General features: G+C 38.2%; 1 protein-coding gene across 2 annotated transcripts; it reads right to left on the reverse strand.

Annotated features, from left to right (window-relative positions):
- Positions 1–2,899: 2,899 nt before the first annotated feature.
- Positions 2,900–16,972, reverse strand: AP5M1 (adaptor related protein complex 5 subunit mu 1). 2 transcript variants are annotated; one of them, XM_024223829.3, is made up of 8 exons: positions 16,787–16,972; positions 10,695–11,337; positions 8,884–9,111; positions 8,394–8,533; positions 7,505–7,590; positions 7,297–7,412; positions 6,962–7,058; positions 2,900–5,807 (listed from the first exon to the last, which is right to left on the reverse strand). In XM_024223829.3, exons 1-8 carry the CDS (start codon positions 16,852–16,854, stop codon positions 5,725–5,727), a joined length of 1,461 nt encoding a protein of 486 aa, XP_024079597.1. In that variant the 5' UTR covers positions 16,855–16,972; the 3' UTR covers positions 2,900–5,724. The 2 variants fall into 2 exon arrangements, with proteins under 2 accessions (XP_024079597.1, XP_024079604.1); XM_024223836.3 differs by lacking the exon at positions 16,787–16,972 and adding an exon at positions 12,041–12,266.
- Positions 16,973–17,003: the final 31 nt, after the last annotated feature.

The raw sequence follows: 17,003 nt of genomic DNA on the forward strand, positions 1-17,003 counted from the left end.
AATGCTCTATTAAGGCATGGGGAAAGGCCTTAGCATGAAAAAGATGATTTTTACTTACTGCCCTTGATCTGCATCAGTGAAATACAAACTACCTCTAAGATCAATAGCTGACCTTGGCACTTGGCTCATTTAATGTTACTGAAATGCCTATAAAATTGTTCAGCTGGTAGAGAAATTTCAGCCTAGCCTGTCAGATGACTCTGCTGATAGGGCTATCACACAAGAGATGCTAGTTCAGGAATGACCTCCGGGGGAGTCTTTCTCCACCAGTGGGGGCTAGAATTGGCTTGAGGGTAATGGTTTCCCTCAAGGTCTCTTCCCAAGAGAAAAGTCCAAGGAGCATTGTTTGTTGGCTCTGCCTAGCAGTTGATCAAGGGGAGGAATAAACATCAACTGGGGATAAAGACAGCTGTTCTGCACCCAGGTGTGTGCAGCAAGAATTAAGAAATCATGAAGGGAAACGGGGTGACTAAGAATGACAGTGAGTGGAGGCAACAGGGAGATTTTAATGACCAAGGCCCAGATTCAGCAAGGTACTTACGCAATACCCAACTTTAAGCATTGACTTTAGTTGGACACGAGGAATCCCATTGATTTCAACTGAAATCCATGAGACTAATCACACGCTTAAAGTCCAGCACATGCTTAAGTACCTTGCTGAATCAGGGCCCAACAGTCCCTTGTTGTCAAAAACTGCTCATTGTCATTGCAAAGATCTACCACGACAAGCTATGCCTCATTCCACATGGAAGGCCATTCCTTCCCTGGAAAACCTTAGAGCATTCAGTTTAAGGGGGCGAAGGCAGGAGGAAATCTCTCTCTCTCTCTCTCCTTAGTTTATTGATTAATAAAGTTATTTACATAAGAACAGGATCTATTTCTTCAGTTCCCACTTTCCCACCTGAAGTCACAGTCCTGTTCCTGATATTGCAATCGGTGGATCTTAGAGCAGAAACAGATTTGTGGTTTCATGGAAATAATGCAAGAGAATTGCAGAAAATCTGCTCGGTGCATACCTTAGTGGTTTACAAAGAGCCCGTACTTGCTCTTGAAGTCAACTGAAGTTTTGCCATTGACTTCTATGGAGCAAGATTGGGCTCCAATTGCGCCATTATCCCCTCCCTACACACTGTGTGGCAAATTAAGAGCTGGTGCCAGGGGAGCTAACCCATAAACAGGCTATGCAGCTGCAATGCAGCCCCTCTATGGCAGTTATCGACCGTAAGAGCAAATGCTGCATCTCTTCCGCTGAGGTTTGGAGTTACTGCTGTGACGGCTTACCCCTGGGGTGCCACTTGGAACTGGGGTACCACTGAGCCCACCTGACCCACCAGCCTGGGCTCCCTTAACACTGTGCTGCTGAGGCAAGCCAGACAAGCCCTTTCCCAGGCTTCCGACTACACTTTACCAGCACACATACAGGTAGGGACACACCCAGCTGCAGCTACACACACAGATGCTGAGATCAGCTCTGCATGGGAAGGCTCAGCTAAGGAACTGCCCAGTTATTCAAGTGCACACCCCCACTGCTGGAGTCTAAACCCAACATTATACCGTCTTGCGCTGCACAGAGAATTGAACAGCGTGAGCTCATGAGATTAGCCCCCTCCCTCAATACACAGCTTTCTGCCCCCAGTTATGATTTCCACACACTGGTGTTAGACAAAACAAAAACAAGTTTATTAACTACAAAAGATAGATTTTAAGTGATTATAAGGGATAGCAAACAAATCAAAGCAGATTACCTAGCAAATACAACAAAACGCAATCTAAGCTTAATATACTAAAGAAATTGGACATAAGTAGCAAATTCTCACCCTAAATGTTGTTTTAGGCAGGTTGCAGACATTCTTGAGGGCAAGCTGCACTTGCTTGCAGCTTAAAACTCCAGGTACTCCTTTCACAGGCTAGGAAACTCTCTAGCCTGGGTTCAGCCCTTCTCCCCCAGTTCAGTCTTTTTTTCTTAGGTGTTTACAGCAGTAATCTCAGGTGGGGAGTCAGTGAAGAATGACTCATGACCATGTCACTCCCTTGCCTTAAATAGCTTTAGCATATGGCGGGAACCCTTTGTCATCCAGTTTGATTCCCATGCCTGATCAGTGGAAAAACACTAGTATTATGATGGAGTCCAGTACCAGGTGACTTGGTCACATGCCTCTGTAGGGCCATAGCAGCCATGAGACAGAGGCTGTTTGTAACGTCCTCAGGAAGGCTTCCCAGGAAGGCTCCCCGGTGGGAGATTAGCATCTTCAAAGTCCTATTGTTTTCCCTAAATCACTGCTTCCCAGGATAGAGTCCTCCATCCTGTAAGTATGGCCTACAGTCTTTGTTCCTACATGTATGGCTTTACATTTGGCCACATTAAAACACATATTGTTTGCTTGTGCCCTGCTTACTAAGCCATCCAGGTTGTTCTGTATCAGTGACTTGTCCTCTTCGTTATTTACCAATTGTGCAAATTAAGTGTTATCTGCAAACTGTAGCAGTGATGATTTTATGTTTTCTTCCAGGTCATTGATAAAAACATTAAGCATGGGCCCAGGAACTGATCACAGCAGAACATCACTAGGAACACACCCAATCGATAAGTGCCCATTTACAATTACATTGAGACGTACCAGTTTGCCAATTTTTAGTTCATTTAATGTGTGCCATTTTGACTTTGTATCGTTCTAGTTTCTTCATCAAAATGTGCAGTACAAAGTTTATTACAAAAACACTATCAAGCTTGTTTAATAAAAGTACGTAATCAAAACAGATTAAGTCAATTCCATTATTTTGCCCCAGATTGATGTCAGGCTGATAGGCCTATAATTACCCATGTTGTCTCATTTGCTTTTTTAAAATATTGGCACAACATTAGCTTTCTTCCTTTCCTTTGGAACTTCCCTTTTTCTAAGACTTATTGAAAATAAACATTAATAGTCCGAAAGCTCCTTGGCCAGCTCTTTTAAACTCTTAGATGTAAATTATCTGGACGTGCTGATTTAAAAATGTCTAGCTTTAGCAGCTGTATCTGAGAGAGAGGTGCAAATATGGAATACGAGAGTCAGGGCCCTTCCTCTGAGAAAGAGCACTTTGTATAAAAAAAGATTCTTAAAACTGCCCTTTGGTAGAGAAAATATTGAATAATTATTTGAAGTAATTATTAAATGGATGACCTTATCTTGAAAAAGAGGCTTGGTACATTATTAAGCAACTAAAGGGACATCAACTTGATGTCTAGTTAACATCAGAACAAGTTAGTAGTAGTTGCAGGAACTTTTTATTTTGTGGGTTCACAATCACATTTTCCTGATATAAAAAAAAGTTTCTTTCGCTGTTATTGTGTCTGAAAGACCCACACAAATGAGGAAAACTTATAGGGAAACAGCGAACCTGGCTAGACACAACATAGCATGAAATACACAAAGTAAACAAATTGAGAAAACAGAGGATTTTTTCTCTAACCTCTCCTGTATAGTAATCTCAGCTGTGGGCATGACATTTTCAGATAGCATTTCCATTAGGTATCATGGGGGATTGTGGTGGTTATAATTAGCAGTAAAAAAACAACAATACTGTTTCCCATTGTTCATGCTGTGGCTATCTCACAATCACCACACCAGAGAGAGGTCTTGTGGCTATTAAACAAAGCTGTTTAGCTCAGACATGCTTGGTCTACCTCCGTTTGTCTTTTAGGCTGACCAGTTCATAGCTGCTTTCCAACATATGGGCCAAATCATGCTCTCAAAACATCCCATTGAAGGCCAATGAGCAACATTTTGTCTGATTATGAAGTTTTCTGCCATGGGATGTCCATGGTTTCCAGTGAGGTGAGAGAGGCTGGTCATGGCCTGAGGGGAGACACCACCTGCACTATCATCCCCCTCCAAACCTTCACTGACATCCGCATGTAAATTAATCCTGCCAATCACTTTCCCTTCTTGCACACTGAAGTCCTCACTTAGGGAGATTTGGAAGCATGGACAGGAGGCGAACCAAAAGGAACATAGCTTGTGAAGCAGCCCTGCTTTCATGGACAAGGGAGCTTCTCCTATCACACAATGAATTCCTCAGCCTCTGTTGATACTCCAAGATACACAGATTGTCCTGGAGATTCTTGGACATCTGTGAATTACAAAGGTAATGCCTGCTATGAAGGTTGAACAAATCCCCTTTCCCTCTACTGGGATGGTGCAAAGCAATCCCCACAAGGTGAAATTCAGATTCATGGCCCTTCTGTAGCTTTCTTGTACATAAGGAGGCGGGGGGCAGACCATGCCCTAACTTTAAAAAAAAAATTCTTAAAAATTTTTTTTTTAAACATTCTCTAGCCTAATCTGAGCAGTGTTGGTCTGTATGTATGACAGGGTCTTTGGGGGGCAAGGGTGGGGGTCAAAACTCTAGGAAATTTATGAATGCACTCTTTGTCCAGTAGTAAAAATGAATGCAGCATCTTTGTAAAATGGGTCATTTTAATTCCACCATACTGTAGCTGTCCTTTAGAAGTTTGCATAGCAGTTTCAGCTGAGCTGCATGGTTCACATAAATTAATCTACTCTTTAGAACGTTTAACCAACCAATTAGATTACTATCTCAATCTAAGCATATTTAAATTATAGCTTAAAACTTTCCTCCTTATATAATCACTAATCTTATTTATCACACAGCGTACAGTTAAACAAGAGGTACTGTAGCAGCAGCCACGGTGCTCAGTTATTAGAGGCGGCATTCTTCTCTTCTTTTGTGTTGCTCTCCAGGTTCCCATCTTTTTCCCCCCCAGCCTTTCACAATTTGCTCATTTCCTGATATCTCTCTTAAAGTCCGTTTCCTGTGTTCCTGCAGATACCAATTTTCTTCTCAAAATTAGAGGTTTGCCTCTGTAAACTCACACTCCCTGGCCTTTAAGCCCAGTTTTCCAACGAAAGTGGGTTAGTGATACTTTTCAGCACGTTAACAAACTTGGATAATTTTGTTAGCTATTTTTTGTTAATATTCTGTGATTTGTTTTTTAAACTGTATTTGCATCTCTGTATCATCTTTGCTACTGTCTCCTATAACAATGCCATCTAAAGGTAGATTTCCAGATTATTGCTATCAATGTAATTATGTGGTTATTGTTCCCAACTTTAAAAGCACGATACAATTCATTTGCCATTACTAAAATATAAATGAGCTAAAGTGTTCATGTGTACTTCATACAGAACCACACACAAAACAAATTGGGAAGAGCAGCTGTATGAAGACAAAGATAAAAAGGATTCTTTGCTATTGGACTGCCCTATTAACTTAGGGTCCAATCTGACTCCAACTGACTTCATTATAGGAGTAAGATCAGGCACTTTATGTGGGCCTGTAAGTCTGTGTGTTGATGGACGCTGGTGTCTACGCAGAAACTGAAGTCAGTGGCATTCTCCATATGAACAGGGCTCGTCCATACCAACTTGCAGCATTGGATCTTTATTTTGTAAAAGTTAATAATAGCGGGAAGATGTGTGTGGGGTAGAGATGGAGGGTTGGAATCAGATTTTAAAGTGTATTCTTTCAAATAGTATCTAGGACTAAAAATTTTAAAGCAAACAAGATAAATTTAATTTAATTGAAATAAATTGATATGTTTTCCCCCAAAACAGGAACTTAAATACAAATATATTAATTAAAAATACTGCTTCCCCCCCCCCCCCTTTACAATTTTGATAGCGGTCTTTTTTTGTTCAAATACAAAAATTCTTCACAGGGAAATTAGAAAAATAATGTTCTGTACACTACAGGTGCTGGGGCTTTGGAATTCCAGATGTAATAATCGGAGGAAATCAATTCCCGGGCTAAAAAAGATAGACAAAATAAACATTAAATGGTGTCTTGCATTAAGATAATACTTTATTCAATTTAAGAAAATATTGATCCATTCTTACTAATTGACAGAAAAAATGTAATGGTCTCTTTACATTGAAATACCCAAATTATTATTTGAAAATTGTTTCTGAAGAGGAGATATTTAAAGTCTCAGCTTCAATTACCTCTACTAATACATTAGTCACAAGCTAATAATTCAAACAGAGGTTAACTCAAATTCAGGTGTATGGTTTGGATTTTGTTTAATAAATATAAACTGCGTATTCAACATAAATATATATGGTATGACAATTAAGTGCTGTGATGAATGGTTTGGCACCACTAGAGTTCTCATGAGGAATTTCTGGGCTTCTGCTGAGGTACTTGGAAGAAGTTACAAAATAAAGAAGCAGCAAATAAAACAGTGACTATTAGTCACCGCTGTCTGCTCACATTTAATGAGTGTCTAATATTTGCCCAACAGTGGTACTTTTTTGGTGAAGACTCAAGAATCTTAAGTGTTCAAAACACATCGGAGAAAGAATGGCCCACTGTTAATTGGGGATGACAGCACTTTCCTACCTCACAGGTGTGCAGTGAGGATAAATATATTAAAGAATATTAAAGAACTGTGAGGCACTCAGATACGTTGGTAATGGTGGCCATATAAATATTTAAAATACAGAGATTATCCACTTATGCCACGTGCACATTGTTCCTTCTATAACCCTTTTTTATCAGATACTTGTTATAAGAGTCTTAAAACAGACATAATTTAGCTATTCTACATGGAGTTCATAATTCAGTTTCCAAGTGTAGTTCATAATGGTGTATCTTGTCAAAAAGACTGCACTATTTACTGTAAGAGCGGGTATGATATTTCTAGTTACCATGTCACAAAATTTTTACATTCTTGTCGGGCTCAGTCACATCATTTGATTAAAAAGGTACTTTAAAAAAATAAAAAAGGGTTGAGAGACACATTTTTTGCTTTAGTGACTTTTACACTGAAATTCACTAACTTTGAAAATCGTATTTAATAAAATCAACAAAAAATAATCTAATTTTAAAACTCAGCCAGTTATTTGTACTTCACGACTCCACTTTACCGTTTCAACTAAATAATCAATAATTTTGAACTCACATGTACTTATTTTTGGTTTTCCTGATGAAAAGACCTGAACAGAATGCTGGTCTGCATAACATCCAGTAAGTGTGTAGTCTGGGATCCTAAAATAAAGCTACAAAAATATGGAGAAAACATGATCAGATGCATATTTTTATTCTTACTTCAGAAATGCTGGCAATCTAAGTTATGTCACCCTTGGTGTGCAAAGATATAAAATTGATAGGAAGGAGCATCTTAGACAAAATAGAGAACAAAGATATTGATTATGTGTGATGCAAATCAATGTAGTTTCATAGCCAATTTTAGTTAATAAAAAGTGATTACTAATTCTCATACAGACTACAACTCACTTTTACATATGCAGTACTCCCACTGCAAATTGGATCAACTGGTTGCTCTTTGCTCATAGAACCAAAAGTCACAGTTCCAGTCAGAGAAATTTCTAATGATTTGGGAAATTTTTGTCCTAGAAACAAAAACAGCCTCAGTAAAAATTTAGATAAACAAATGTACACAAAAATGACTAGAAAAAAAAAAGATGTATTTTATTCAGCTTACCTATCACCCAAACCAATAAGCTTTTCTCTCGAGATACGTCTAGCTGGCCATAACTAACTTTGTACTCCAAATGAGTGACTGGACCCCTATTATAGAAAAGGGAGTAAAATGTCATTGGAACAAACACCATACAACTATTTATTGACAGGTATTTTATTGAATAAAGCAACAAATGTATTAAAACAAATGCCACTATTTATGTGTACACAGACAAATCACACTGAACTGAACATACTGCTATTTTGTGGAAAGAAATTACAGTGTTTTAACGTATTAACTGCAGTAGAACTTTTGGTGATTTTATTTCATTGACAGCATTTTACCACTGCTATGATCAATGTCAGCAGCTTTGTAGAATTTAATGATAATTATATGACAATATACTCATAGCAATTATCAGATAGGCTTAATAAAACTGTAGTTTTAATTTTAAATAACTATATTTGGATAAGCTGATTTCTGACTATGATTAGAAGTCTCTACAACTGGGAGATCCTGGTTCGGAAGCAACCTCAAGACTTACTCCACCAGGTGGGTGGTAGCTGAATTTGGCACAAAGAATGGTAGAGGGAAATAGGATATTCAACAAAAGTGCTCCAAGTTATCCTTTCAGAGTAGTAGCATAAATCTGGTTGGAGAAAGCGTCTGTCCTGACTGTTGGTACCACTGATAAAAAAAGAAGGCTTCCTGAATCAGGATCCAGGTGAACATCCTGAGTATCTCATTTGAGTTTGAGTACATTTTAGGTGATTTCTTAACGCTCAATGACAGCAGCCTTGGGCATAAGCTTGAGGGAGAACAAATCCTGATATGTTGATCCATGAGATCCCCATTCTAAGAAGACTATTAGGGAGGTGAAGAAAATTATTTAGGATTTCTTTACTCTTACCTGTTAAAGAAAGGTATACGAGCTTCACAATACTCAAAAGCATTTTTTACACTTTCATGAAGTTTTAAATTAACTGTTAATTTTAATTGCAATTCTTCTTCCTTCAGCTGGTAAAATCCCAAAATTGGTGGTACAGGCACCTGAAGAGAATACATTAATTTTAGGAATAATTCAGCAATACCTTCAAGAAGTTAGTTATGCTCTTTAATAATAATAAGTAACTTAATAGTTGTTTAATTTATGTTGAGAACTATATATTTTTAATGACCCTGCAAGCCAGGCTCCTCATGTCACTTATGCTACATAGATTTGTGGTGTGCCAGGAACAGTTCTTGGCACCTTATCTTTGCTCTACTGTGTCAGAGTAAAGTTCGCTAATCCCTGAGGAAGCTCACTTAAACTTTCTCAAAAATATAGATTTTCTCCTCCCTCCCACCTCCAAACCCACTTGAAAGAGTGGTAAGTTATATGCATCAGGGAATGTAGTTACCTGGGAAGTATAGTAGCACAAATTGAATAAGTCAGAAGGAGGAGTGAAAGGAAGTTTGTATGGCCCACTAAATGCAGAATCATCCATGACATCAACGCTACAGGAAGTAAGAATTGCAGAGTCAAGGGAAGTCACACAGGGATGCACCAGGATATCCTGGAGTGGAGAGCCATTGGCAGGGAGGTTCAAGCTGACAGTCACATTTGATGTAGCTCCTTCCAAATCACACTTGGAACACAAAATGTCAGGAAATTACTCAAAATTTCTAAAATCAGAACTAGACATTTGAAAATAAAACAAAAAATAAACGATCCCACTAAAGAATTTAAAATCGACTCGCATGTGAAGATTGACAGATATACTTTCAAACCCACGTCTTTTTCCCAATTTTTAACCTTCTGATATCCTAAGGAGTATTAACACAGACTCTTTTATAGAACAGTCTTTTAATTAATAAGCACTCCTTGGCAAAAGATGCAAATGAACCAAGCACATGCAGTAGCAGATACATTATTAAGAATTTGATAGACATATTCAATAATTGTCTGTCCAATTAATTCAGTTATTCATACATCATCGGTTTAATAGATTCAAACATGCTATTAATGTCCACTGAGATACCATTTCAGCTTTCTCACACTGATGGCCTGCAGTGCTATCCACTGTCTAGTCACTTGGTGCGCCAGCTCAGCAGTGCGTGATTACGCCAATACTTTCTTTTTATGGCTGGCTCTCTACTCTGCAAAGTGACCCAGAAACCTGCCCTACTGAGAGCAAGAATCTCTCCACCAAGATAATCCCCACCAGCACAACTGGGGGGGAAAAACCCAGTCTTCAAGAGCAGTAGACTTTGGTCAGCTTCCCTATGAGATGAGCATGTTGACACTTATTGCTAATAATTAAATTACCATGATGCACTTTATCAGAATTTCTTTTCTCCTTATCAAACAATAGCAGCTAAAAAGTGGTTAGTTATAATAATGTCACACACTTCTCTAGCACAATTTATGACAAAGAAGAGGAACTTTAAATCATTTGATACAGCTACTGGATTCACTATTAAAGATACAAATATTAGCATGTTTCATAAAAATATTATTAATCTAATCTACTTAACAAACATGCTTCCTCATTTTTACTAATAAAAATAAACACCTGAAACACACACAGAAGCTATTTAAAACAATCATAAAACTGTTTTCTTTCATAAGAATCTATTGTCCTTAGATTTAGCAATATTAGGAATTATAGTATAAACAGCATGTGTGGATGCATGGTTTTGTTTTAATAGAAGAAAGCAAGATATAAAATTAAACTTTCATTTACTAGAAACCCACCAGGCAATTACTGAAGTGCTAATGCAAAGACACTTGTAACATTCTCATTTAAGAATTTTGTTTTTGTTGATCATTACTAAACAAGACATTTATTAGATGGCTGGGGTAAATTTAGCACTATAATTGTTATTTCTCATTCCCTGTCCTTAAATGCAAACACTTACCATTTCATTAAAAATAATAAGAACATTGTAAAATACTTTGGATCTGGATGAGAGGAGTGTTGGTTTTATTTCCCATAAATAGCTAGTGAAAAAAAATGTGTGAAGAATGCAAGAAAATAACAGTAAAGCAACATTTTTATTCTGATTTAGCTCACTAATCTAATAAATATCCTCTGGTATACATTTAGGCATAAAAGCTATTTAGTTCGATTGCCCCATATGCCAAGGTAAAATGAACTGAATTTTTACTTTTCCTAGTGCGTTCATATGCTAAATAGGTCAGTCAGATTTGTACCAGAAATATCCTCACCTTACAAGTCACAGTTCCATAAACTTGCCACATATCCGCAACATCCCTTTTGTCATATTGCATGGACTTGACTTTTTCAGTGATACAAACATTAACCTGAGGTTTGCCTTTGTATGTGCTAATTCTCCAAACTGGTTGTTTCTGTGTGTGGTTTGTAGAAACATGAATGTTATCTAATAAGCCATTCAAGTTTGTATCTAATGGGGTGCCAAGTGGACAGGCCTGCATGAGCAAACTTGGAAGTTGGCCCACTTTTGCACTCATCTCAGCTTCATTCTTCTGACTGGAGTTAATGAAGACCAGCAATCCTGACAAGACAGCGAAGGCTTGTGAGATTCCACTAATGCTAATAAGGGGTGGGCGTGGCTTCAAGGATTGCTCAACTAGGGGAAGACAAACATATATCAAACCACTCTTCTGAAAGGCAAGGACAGGCCAAAGGTCCCCTCCTCCTGTTGGAAGCGCATACACTGAAGTCTTGTTGATTCGAGAACAGCTATCTCGATATTCCACAAAGTTCTTGTCTGGATCTGTCAGCTTAAGTTCAAAAAGCAACGCTTTAAGAAAAACACTGTCCTCTGGTACGGTCACATAGCTTGCTCCATTGAAGGCTTTTGCTCGTTTTTCAACCGTGGGGTAACGCCTGTAATACAGAAACAGAAATTCATTAGCATTACTCATCTTACCCTGCCCATAAAACAAAACACACACACTTCCTGATATTTATTGTCTGCGCTATACTTTGTCTTTTCTAATTAGCCAAACGCAGAAATTCCGCTGATGCTCTGAGAGGGAGTATTATAAAGAACTATGGAAGATAGCTATAGTCAGGGTTGAGGTTCAGTCAAATATAAAAGCACAGACAGAACATTTGAAGGCCCTCATCCTGCAAATTATGCTGTGCTCACGGACCCCTATGACACCCCAATGAAACATGTGGGTGAATGGGTCTGCCCACCCGGAGCAACTTGCAAATTAGAGCCTAAATCATTGCTAATAATATAGAAGATTTTTAGCAACAAGTGGATTTTTATTGGAAAGTCTGAGCAAAAGTATTCACCCATTTTTGAATAAAGATATGTATCTTTTCTGTTATAAAAAGATGCAGACTATTTAAAATAAAAACAAGCATAAATAACACCTGTGCAACAGAACTTTAAAAGTTGAAACGTTCCAGGAAGCTAGATCTCAGTCACTGAGGACTAGTTTCCAAACAATTTTCCAGGAAAAATGAAAAATAAATTTTGCATTTGTGCAATACAAAATTTCTGCTGCCTTTAGTGTTGTTATAATAATATTTATAAGACTACAGAAGAACATAAATACATAATATCAATGTTACTTACATACATGTAGTTTTGCATTGCTATTCCACTGTGGACTTTCATAATTCTGTAATTCCAGAACTGCACAGGCAAGAGCTTACATAATAAAATCTGTAGCGTGGTGATTACTTAAATTAATCTAATATTAAGGTTAGTCAGCAACCTTTACTTTAATATACAGAGGCCTTTCAATAAAAAAAAAAGTCCATTTTTTTCAACAGGAGTTGTATGGATTTATATGTGGGCAAAATTGGATTCTAAATTGTATGTACAGTGCATCTGAAGAAGTGAGGTTCTAACCCACGAAAGCTTATGCTCCCAATACTTCTGTTAGTCTTAAAGGTGCCACAGGACCCTCTGTTGCTATGTACAGTATGTGTAATTTAAGACTACTGTAACAACTTACTGTCATATATGCATTTCTTGACTGTTTAAAAAGTTATAATCTTAATATTGCACGAAAAGATTTTATATATTTTAAAATTTCTATTTTGTATCAATGTTCTTTGCATATTTTTCTCTGATTTTCTAGTGAGAGTATTTGAGAGAAACCAAGCCAGCTATTTTATCCTCAAGCAGTATTAATTTATGTATTTGTTTTAGGAGGGGGAGGGAAATCCCTATTTTCTTCTTAGGCTAATTTATATCCACCAGGAACAATTGAGGATTTGACTTTTTAACAATTGACAAAAGAGGAAGAGTGTTGTCACTGTTTTTTTTTTTTTTTGGTTCACTCCATCCCCTAATCATCCTGAAACGGATTCCTATTTGGGCCAAAACTTTTTTTTTTGGTGTTGTTCTCAGCCCCACCTAAAAGACCGCTTTAAGCAACAGGGGAGCAAAAGTTATTTTTATAGATTAAAACAGACTCTATTTACATGATTCTACAGAAATTAAAAAGATAGGATGACAGTCTCTCAGTCTTTTTGCACTTCATTTTATCTGTGCCTTCCATGTGTTCTTCTCCCTTTCTCCCTTTGATTCCTTGTTCCTCAGGTCATTGTTCTTTAGTTGGAGGGTTCTTCTCCCATTGGCTGGCAGACAGCTCCAGTCCCTTTTGGTTCCTCTCTTGGCAGAAGCCCTCATTGGAGGCAGCTATGCTGGCTTCTCCTGGTTGATTTCAGCTGTTTTTACAAGCATCTAAGCCTTTGTAGTGAAGAGCCTGGATGCCTGGATAAGAAAGCATAACAAAAAGAGAAGCCAGAACTGTGTGATTTACACATGGGCCACAGGAAAAAGTTTGAGAATCATCTCTCCAAGTGGTCTTATATACATGATGAACAGTAGGGGGCATGGATCTGTTTCACAGCTTGAATTTTTCTCGGGACTTGTTAAACATAATTGAATAGGATGGGACCAAATTCTGCCTTGGGGATTACCTCTTGTTTTTGGCTGCTTTTTTGAAAATATGGGAAGAGGAAATGCTTGGGGTGTAAAGTTTTGCATCACTAATATCCCAGTCTTCTGCCAGCACACTTCATCTGCTTGAAGTTTGTCAGCAAGCCACAGTGATCTCATTCTATGCATGGGGAGTAGAGGCTTGGATTCAAATCACTGATGGTGTTGACCATCAGATGATTATATTGCTTTACTGACTTGCTGGTCTCTCAGCCTTGTGGTTTTCCCTTCAAGGACATGCTGACAATTTCATGGATTTAAAAGTTTTCACTGGTGAATCAGCTGTGGTGGTGCACCTATCTTTATAAGATACTGTAGAGTGAATGCTCTGATCTTTGCCTGGACGTGGATGTGATCAGACAAAGAGAGGGGAATGTTTGTGATGTCTCCAATGTCCTCACTTATGCTGAACATCAGATCCAGTGTGCATCCAGCGGAGTGCATGAGTCTGGAGATGACTTTTCTGAAACCCAGGGTTTCTAAGCAAGATAGGAGACTGGATGTTAAGACATTCTTTGTATTATCTATGTTGAAGTTAAGGTCACTGATGATAATGAACTTGGGTATTCCAACACAACTATGCGCCACAGGTTTATTAATTCCCCTAGAAAACTGACAGGATCTTTGTCTGGACATCACTAGAAGTCTAAGATGCTCTTTGCCTCTTCCATGCAGTTAACTGGGAAACAAAGTGTTTTCATAGAAAGCAGTATAGTCTACTGAATAGGGTACTGGACTAGGATTCAGGAAACCTGAGTTCTATTTCCTGGCTCTTCAGCTATCTCTCTCTGTTTACTCTCTCACCATTGTCCAGCTTGTCTGTTTAGACTGTAAGGTTTTCAGAGCGGGGACTGTTTCTTACTATGTGTTTGTACAATAGAGCCCCAATCTTGGCTGAGACCTCTAAGTACTACTCTAATACATATAAGAGGAGGAATTTCTAGGGTAAAGCAGTCTTCATCTGAGGTTGGAGGTGACTACTTTCTTTTTGTCTTGTTCTGGATTCTCTCTTGATTGTGTTGAATTGAGTATAAGATTGAAGCCTTCCACTTTTACCCGTTCTTCAGGCCCCACAATTTTTTCCTATCCTCAATACGTCCAGGTTCCCTTCTTTCATTCTCTGGAGAACAACAATCCTCTAGAATCATCCAGATTACTCTCAAACAGGCAGGAGACTTCCCACGAAAACACAACTGGCTTTTCTAGTCAGAAGCCTTTCTACTCTCTGTGCATTCAGTTCTAAAGGATTAAGAGTCCTAAATAAATAAATTCTTCTTGGAAAATACCCCTTTAGTACCCAAAGAACTCTCTCTATATGAAGGTTACAATCAATTTGGGCAAAAATCAAACTTCTGTCTGAAAATACTTTACCTACTCTCCAGTTACAAATAGAAGAGTACTAAAACTCAAAGAAGTTATCAGAAATGTTTTTCTACATTTTCAGTTGTTTGCTTTGATCATTTGACAGCATTTTGTAGAGAGTCATCTTCATGGTTTTCTGTGTGCCACCAGACACTGTAGTTGGTTTTTCTCTTAATGAAAAGACCCCCATTAACATCAGAGGAACAAAACAAAAACAAAAACCACCACCACTATTTTTAAAAAGGAATTTAAATAGTATGGGTTATTTTACTGCTCTCTCAGAAATTGGAAATTTTAAAAATTATTTTCTAAAATTACAAAGAGACACCATCAACTTGAAGTACAATATTAATAAAAAAATATTTAATTGGCATCATGCAGTTTAATCCCAGTATGGCAATTGGTTTTATTTGTTTATTTTTGGGAAGGAGTTGAAATGTCCCATATATCATCATTCAAGCTGTTATGAAAATACTGATGTCCTTACAATGCCAATTGGTGATTTTTTTTGTAAGAGTTACTATTAAAAAATAAAGCAAATGCAATAAAATTATGACAAAAGAATAAGTAAGCAACCACAGCCCAGAAATATTGAATATCTTTTCACTGATGTAGTAATACCAAAATTTTACTGACATAACTGTATCCAATCACATCACTATATTTCATCTAGTTATCGGTATTCACTTTTTAACCCTGTCCTCATACTTACCAAGCTTTACTATGGCATTTGATCAGTCACATAAGTTGTTTAATGCTTTGTATACTCTTCTGCAATTAATACTAGTCTTTAAATAATGCAAAGAGTCCAACATAAAGAAAAATTCAGATCTGTTTCTCCTCTATTGTACCGAATAATGGGTAATGTAATGCATATGTACTGAATTACCAAGCTTCAGGTTAAAGATGGAGTGGAAGTCTCAGTTTAGCACTTCATTGCTTTTGTCTGTTCAAGTCAGCCCCTTATCATTTGAGCAGTTATTTGAGTTTCCATGCATTACTGGAAAAAAGTACCGGCTCTCTCCCCAAAGAAAAATAGATTTTTTTTTAAAATAAATCCTTATCTCTTTTTTAAATCTCAAATGCTACTGGGAACAATTATTTCATTTTGTTATAATCCATGGACCTAGCCCTGCAACAAGCACTGCATGGGCAGACCCATGCACCAGCATGGAGCTCTAGTGAAATCAGTGAGGCCCCGTGAAGGCACAAGGGTCCATCCAGCCTGTACGTATTAGCTTGTAGAACTAGGACCTAAATAACCTTTCAGCATTTCTCTCTTCCTTAAGTGAGGATGGATTTGCAGGGCAGTGCATGTGTGTTACAGTTATTCTCTAGAGAATGGATGATTTTGCTGTTTCAATGGGCTTGTCTTCACTAGAATATCATGTTAGATCATAACCTTGAGGAGTCATGATAAATAATATAATGTTAGACAGGACTTTGCAATCAGTATAAACTGGGCTAAATCACATTTACTATTGAGCCACTGGTCATGGGCATCCCTATTAGGGCCATGATCAGTACACAGGACATTAAACACTATTTGTCCCCATCTATGCTGACTGCAAAGTCATGTTCAACATTGTGACAGTTAAAAGCAACAGAGGGTCCTGTGGCACCTTTAAGACTAACAGAAGTATTGGGAGCATAAGCTTTCGTGGGTAAGAACCTCACTTCTTCAGATGCAAGACTGAAGTTAACGATTGTGACAGTTAACGTGCCTCTTTGTACATGACCTGATTTTCTGATGAAGCAAAGACCAATGAGAGATATTTACTAGCCCTGTCAAGATTCCCTGATGCAATGAAATTCACAATGGTTAATATTATTGGGTCTATCATAATCTGGGAGGAGCAATTTTAATAAAACCGTATTTAGAGTAAATCACTCGATGACCTGGCTTGATTTTGAAAATTTTTGTTTTGCCAGGTCTGCATGAGCCACCCTCACGCACACACTTTAAGCAGTAGAGACTCGGATTCACACAGACTCGGGCAGTGTTACCTGGAGAACAGCACGGCTCCACAGGCCCCTTGTTCGCAGCTGATTAGCCACAGTCCCCTCAGGGCCATCACAGACAGCTAGGAGGCCAGGACCACTGCACTTCAGTTCATCATGCTGGACAGTTACCTGAGGTGCCTGGCATCCCAGGCCTAATGGCTGCTAAGGGCATTATTGAACAGTGACATTCCTGTCTGTCCCCCCCCACCCAAGTCCCTTC

The sequence above is a fragment of the Terrapene carolina genome, unplaced genomic scaffold (genome assembly GCF_002925995.2).
Source record: "Terrapene carolina triunguis isolate 2854851 unplaced genomic scaffold, T_m_triunguis-2.0 Scaffold189, whole genome shotgun sequence".
NCBI lineage: Eukaryota > Metazoa > Chordata > Testudines > Emydidae > Terrapene > Terrapene triunguis.

Bases quoted from the DNA above. Each gene is read 5' to 3' on its own strand.
- AP5M1 (XM_024223829.3), bottom strand. From the start codon at position 16,854: ATGGCCCTGAGGGGACTGTGGCTAATCAGCTGCGAACAAGGGGCCTGT. The intron at 7,591-8,393 runs GTAAGAGTAAAG...TTTCTATAATAG, and splicing joins CGTATACCTTTCTTTAACAG to GGGTCCAGTCACTCATTTGG. The intron at 5,808-6,961 runs GTGAGTTCAAAA...TATCTTTTTTAG, and splicing joins AAAACCAAAAATAAGTACAT to CCCGGGAATTGATTTCCTCC.